General features: G+C 58.0%; 2 protein-coding genes across 2 annotated transcripts; one reads left to right on the plus strand and one right to left on the minus strand.

Annotated features, from left to right (window-relative positions):
• Positions 1-31: 31 nt before the first annotated feature.
• Positions 32-2430, plus strand: PHYSODRAFT_453004 (hypothetical protein; the record flags this gene model as incomplete). The annotated part of the gene is made up of 3 exons (XM_009541218.1): positions 32-139; positions 428-1789; positions 2356-2430. Coding segments are annotated over 3 exons (1545 nt in total), but the record flags the coding sequence as incomplete, so codon positions are not given.
• Positions 2431-3508: 1078 nt separating this feature from the next.
• Positions 3509-4732, minus strand: PHYSODRAFT_342726 (hypothetical protein; the record flags this gene model as incomplete). Its single annotated transcript, XM_009541219.1, has 4 exons — positions 3509-4140; positions 4185-4380; positions 4457-4597; positions 4667-4732. The coding sequence occupies 4 exons, from the start codon at positions 4730-4732 to the stop codon at positions 3509-3511; spliced, it is 1035 nt and encodes a 344-aa protein (XP_009539514.1).
• Between the last annotated feature and the right edge of the window lie 553 nt (positions 4733-5285).

The following is a 5285-nucleotide window of genomic DNA, read 5'->3' on the forward strand; positions in this document are numbered from 1 at the left end:
TGTCGGGCAACGTAAGGCTGCTCTGAGTGATGACGAGAAAGAAGAGGAGGCGTGGGGCTTCGCGACGGCTGGGAACAGTGGGTTCACTCTCGATGACTTCGACGCTCCATCTGACAGCAACGACGCGGGTTCCGGTGATGTGGGTGATGCTCGGAAGGCTGCGGAGTTTGAGCGCTGGAAGGCCGAGGACGCCCAAAGTGCGGTGAGCGACAACTTCGTCAAGCTGAACATGCGTAAGAGATTCAAGGGCAGCTCTGGGCGCGCCAAGAAGCGACCGGCGTATCTGCGCGCACGTAATGAGAACCTGCTGGACGAAGCTACAGGTGAGAAATCTTCAGGCCTCGCTCCGGTGGTCAATGCGAACGGTACTCAACAGAGTAAGAAGGAGAAGTCGATGCTGGCTGACGACGGCGTGGACTTCACCGAGGAGTGTCTGGAAGTGCTGGCCAAAGCCGAGAAAGCGCGTGGTCTCTCTAGTCAAGAAAAATCGAAACCGAAGAAGGAGGCCGAGTCATTGACACCGCCGAGGTGTCATCATGCGTTGGTCTGTCAGAGCTTGGAGGTCAAGAAGAAGAACAAGAACCACGGCCGCAAGTTCTTCGCCTGCCCGCTGGGATTCGATGAAGGTCGCTGCGACTTCTTCCTCTGGGAAGACGACCACGTCCCGCTTGCACTGCAGACACTCTTCACGGCTTCTTCTTCCTCTGACGGTGTTGCTGAGTCCGCAGCTGAAGCAGAAGCCATTGAGTGCGTTCCTCTGGATATTGAAGCTACTGAAGAGGAGCAACGTGAGGCGATGCTCACCAATCTGCTTCTGGTGTTTGGGCACGCCGACTTTCGTCCTGGCCAGCAGTGGGCGATCTCAAGGGTGCTGCGTCGTAAGGACACTCTCCTTGTGTTGCCCACGGGTGCAGGCAAGTCGCTGTGCTATCAATTCCCAGCGCTCTTCTTGCCTGGAATTACGCTCGTGATCTCGCCGCTTATCTCGCTGATGAACGACCAGTACGAGAGTCTCCCCGCCCCATTGAAGGCTCGCTCCTTGTGTCTTTCCGGCTCCGGCTCGGATTCAGGCTCGTCCAAGGCGAAGCATGCGGCTTTTGTGCGTGATCTGCTGGCGGACAAACTCTCTCTGATCTTCCTGTCGCCGGAGAAGGCGCTGGATGCTGGAATGCAAGCGCTGCTCGCGTTACCGCGGGTCCGTGCGCGCTTGGCACTAGTGTGTGTCGACGAAGCGCATTGCGTCTCAGAGTGGTCCCACCACTTCCGTCCAAGCTACTTGCGGCTGGCAGAGGTCTTCCGCCACACCCAGTGCGTTTTGTGTGTGACTGCCACAGCCTCGCGACGTGTTGTCCACGATGTATTGCATCAATTGCGCTCACGTCGGCAGCTTCAGAATCAAGGTGGCGAGAGCGAGAGCGACATGGTGCTGCAGATGCCATGGCAAAGGAAGAATCTGGCGCTGGAAGTTCGTTCCGTCCGGTCGAATGATGAGCGACTGCGGCATCTCGTCCACATCCTCCCCGAGTTGAGCAAAGGATCAACACAGTCCTCCAAGGCTGGCGGTGGAGGTGTTATCGTGTACGTTCACCAGCAACGGCAGACGGAGGAACTTGCAGCTCTGCTGCGTGAACAATTGCCCAACGCTTGGCGCACTGCTGGAAAGGTGGTGGCGTTTCATGCTGGCATGGCGCCTGAGGCGAAGGAAAAGGTCCGCACAGGTTTTGCGCGAGGCAGAGTGCGCGTTGTGGTGGCTACTATCGCATTTGGTATGGGCATTGACAAGAAGAATGTGCGGGCTGTTGTGCACTTCCACATGCCGTCGTCTGTCGAGGGATACGTGCAGCAGATTGGACGAGCAGGTCGTGACGGCAAGTCTGCGCGAGCGTTGCTGTATCTGCTGAATGAAGACGCGGTGCACTTCCGCTCGTTACTGTTTTCAACCGCATTACATCGCGACCAGCTTCGGAGGCTTATGGCTCTTGTCTTCCAGAGTCGGGAGAGCTTATCCCCAGCGAGCAAGAAGCATGTAGTGGCTGTGAAGTGCTCGGGAAGAGGTCAGAGAGCTGGCAGTGACCTGACGCTGGAGTCTCTCGAGCGAGATTGGCTGGAGCGCCACCTTGACCTGAAGGCGGCTTCGATCGAGACGTTCCTCACGTTGCTGGCCCTCGAGACGCAGCGTCAGAAGGACGACGAGCTGGGTTTACGCGTGGCACTCCAACCTCTGAGCATGAGTCAATGTACACTGCAGCTGCTGGACACTCAAGCGAAGAAACTGGGACCGCAATCTACAGTAAGTCACTGCTCGGAGCGGTGCAGCGCAAGGAATTGCCTAATGCACGCGTGACACATCGTAAGGACGGGTATCTGAGCTCTTGGGTTATCGACTGCCACCTGCACGAAGTAGCTCAATGGTACGGACGGACGACTGGTGCCAACAGCAATGGAGACCAAGCTGCAGCCCTGTTAGCAGCTTCCGACGCTCAGCAGGCGGGTGAAACCAATGCTGCTGCGGTCGCTGCCGCCACGAATGAGCGTCGGCTGCTACAAGAATTGCGAGCGGCTCAACAGACTGGTCAGATCCAGCGCTTTTCGCTGTCACAGCCCGCATTCCAGCTGCAGTTGAGCTGGAGGGCTGAACTGACCGACGAGATGAAGAGTGAAGTCGTGGACCGATGGACGAAGCTGTTGTATGCGAAGCACGGGCATCTCGAGTCGCGCCAGCTTGCTCGTCTCGCTCATTTGTATGGAGCGCTGTACGCGGCAGCTCTACCGGCGCCTTCTCCGACGTCAACCGCGCGTGATGGCGAAGATGAAGAAGACGAAGAAGATCTGGATGATAAGGCCCATGCTCTCGAGACCAAACCGGTACGTTACTTCGAAGACGACGACGATAAGGATGATGCTGCCGCCGGTGGAGACGACGTCGAAGGTGACGAGGATGAGCGTTTGCTGCAGAAAATGCTGCGGCCGCTGACCGAGTCTCTGATCGAGGCTATCGAGCGAGGTACACGCTCACTCATTCAACTCCGTCTTGGCGGTGGAGGTCCGCTTGAGGGCAGTGATACTGAAGAGAGCACGAGCAACGATGAAGGTATCAAATGGACGAGTTACGCTGTGGCCAAGGTATTTCACGGATTGACGACGCCGCAGCTTCCAACTCGGCAGTGGCGCGACCACGTCTGCTGGCGACGGTACTCTGACCTGGCATTCGAGCGCATCGTGCAGATTGCACACAAGGTGATCCTGGAGGAGGAGGCTTTGGAATCGACTGTAAAGTCGGCGAGTGTGGGCATGTCGACAACTTAATGGTACTATGGCCTGTTAGATTACTTCTCTCCTACTTCATAGTTTCGCCAAGCTGGGGAACGATGGCGGCCACTTCCTTCGATGGCCTGGAACTCCAGCCGTTCCCAACCGTGGCGCTGTGCGTGGTAATTCACACAAACTCACTTCCTAATTCACTGACTAGCTTACGAGTATTTTGCACGCAGAGTCTTGCAGACGCGACTCAAGCGCAGGTCGGGAAGTGCTGGACTGGAAGTTGCTGGTGTGATCGGTGGCGACTTAGGAGCTGCTCTGCTCTGTGAGTCGCTGGCTCGGGCGCCTTCTGTGTGCTAACTGGGCAGGTGGCGCTCAAGGTTGCATTAGATTTGACTGCGTTGTGGATGCCTGCGATCTCGATGCGTCTCGCCCACGTCTCAGTCGGTGAGTGCCGTGCGCTTTCCAGCATGGCGAAGTGACTGCCGCTGTGGTACAGTTTGCGCTCGTGTGTTTCGCTTTCGAGCATAGCGCTCCATGTCTTCTTGAGCATCTGCATCTCCTCGTCGTCGTCCGAGTCGTCCGCGTAAATCTCCGCGCGCTCTTCCTGGCGGCCGAACTCGCGGTAGAATCGCCGCGTGAAGTCGAAGTTGTTGAAGCGCTGAGTCTCGTCGTCACTGCCGCCTGCGTCCTCCTCGCTGCTGGAGCTGAGGTGATATCTGCTGGTGCAGGACTGATACTTGTGGTCCGTCACCGTCATCGCGAAGGCTGGAGTTGGTACCAACGGGTAGTGGTGGAATCCCGGAGTCAGCGAAGCAGCAGCCGACGTCCTAACTCGCACCGCGGAAGGCATCGCCAGACGCCGACGTCCGACCGCTTCGCCTTCGTGTTCAAGCAGTTCCCGCCGCGAAAACTGCTTGGCTCACGCTCCAAGCGCGTGATTGAGGCGCGATCTCTGGCGCTCAACCGCTTCTTGCAGCATGCTCTGGAGGTCGTCGAAGTCGTTCGCCAGCGCCAACTCATCGCCATTTGCTTCAGCATGATGACCCACATCGAGACGTTCCTCGAGTTTGGAAGCCACCGCGTTGCAGCCCCGCGCGTCGCTCCGTCACGAAGTGTGGACTGCAACAACGTCAAACCTGCTCGACGAGGAGCGATGTCACCCGGCGCAGCTAGGGATACTGGTACAAGTGCTGACACTGGAGCTAGCGCTGGCACTCAAGCTGACGTTGGACCTGGTGTTGAAGCTGCTCTCGATGTTGTCCATGTCCGGGCTGGTGAGGTACGTGGCCATCTCGTCGTCGATGAGTGCGAGGAGCTTCTCGCGCAGCTCGCAGAACTCGGAGAAGCAGCGACGGATGTGCCGGCTCCTCTGCGTCTTGGTGTCTTCAACCCGCTAGATGTAGACCGTGAACGCCTTGAGCGCCAAGGCCGACGTGATGGTCGCTGTCAATGAGCTCATGGAGCCATTCATGGTGGTCCTGCCTGTGTGGTACGAGGCGATTGCAAGAGTGCCGACTGGTGATCGCTTGATCCCCCCGTTTCAGCCCCCAACTAGACGAAGGCGTTGGCGCTGCGGTTTCGTGTGGTCCGTGTCTCGCTCGCCTTTCAGCTCTACCCGAAACCAGTTACGCGCGTTTGCTCGCTTGATTCGCAGTCTCAGAACCTGATGCTTCTTCACACGAGCCTCGGGATGGGGGTCAAATTGTCTGCCGGGTAGCGACGAGGCACGCAGAATGGAAAGTGGTGACCGCGAGTTGAACACTTTCGGCGACGGCAGGTGGATAGATAGACTTCGAGGGCTCAGGTGGGGCCCTCTCACGGGCCGGACGCCGACTGCACTGGAAGGAGCACGCCGGCATCCCTGGAAACAAACCGAGTGGCCCACGGCTCGTATCTCTAGCGCCGCCGCCGCATTTGACAGCACCAAGATGTCAGCTAACTGCGGGCGTCTGTGGATCACCGAGCTCACGGTCGTCGGGGATCAAGATGCAAAGTTTACTGCGCCGCAGCAATGGTAAACTTTG

Source organism: Phytophthora sojae, assembly GCF_000149755.1.
Source record: "Phytophthora sojae unplaced genomic scaffold PHYSOscaffold_20, whole genome shotgun sequence".
NCBI classification, from domain to species: domain Eukaryota; phylum Oomycota; class Peronosporomycetes; order Peronosporales; family Peronosporaceae; genus Phytophthora; species Phytophthora sojae.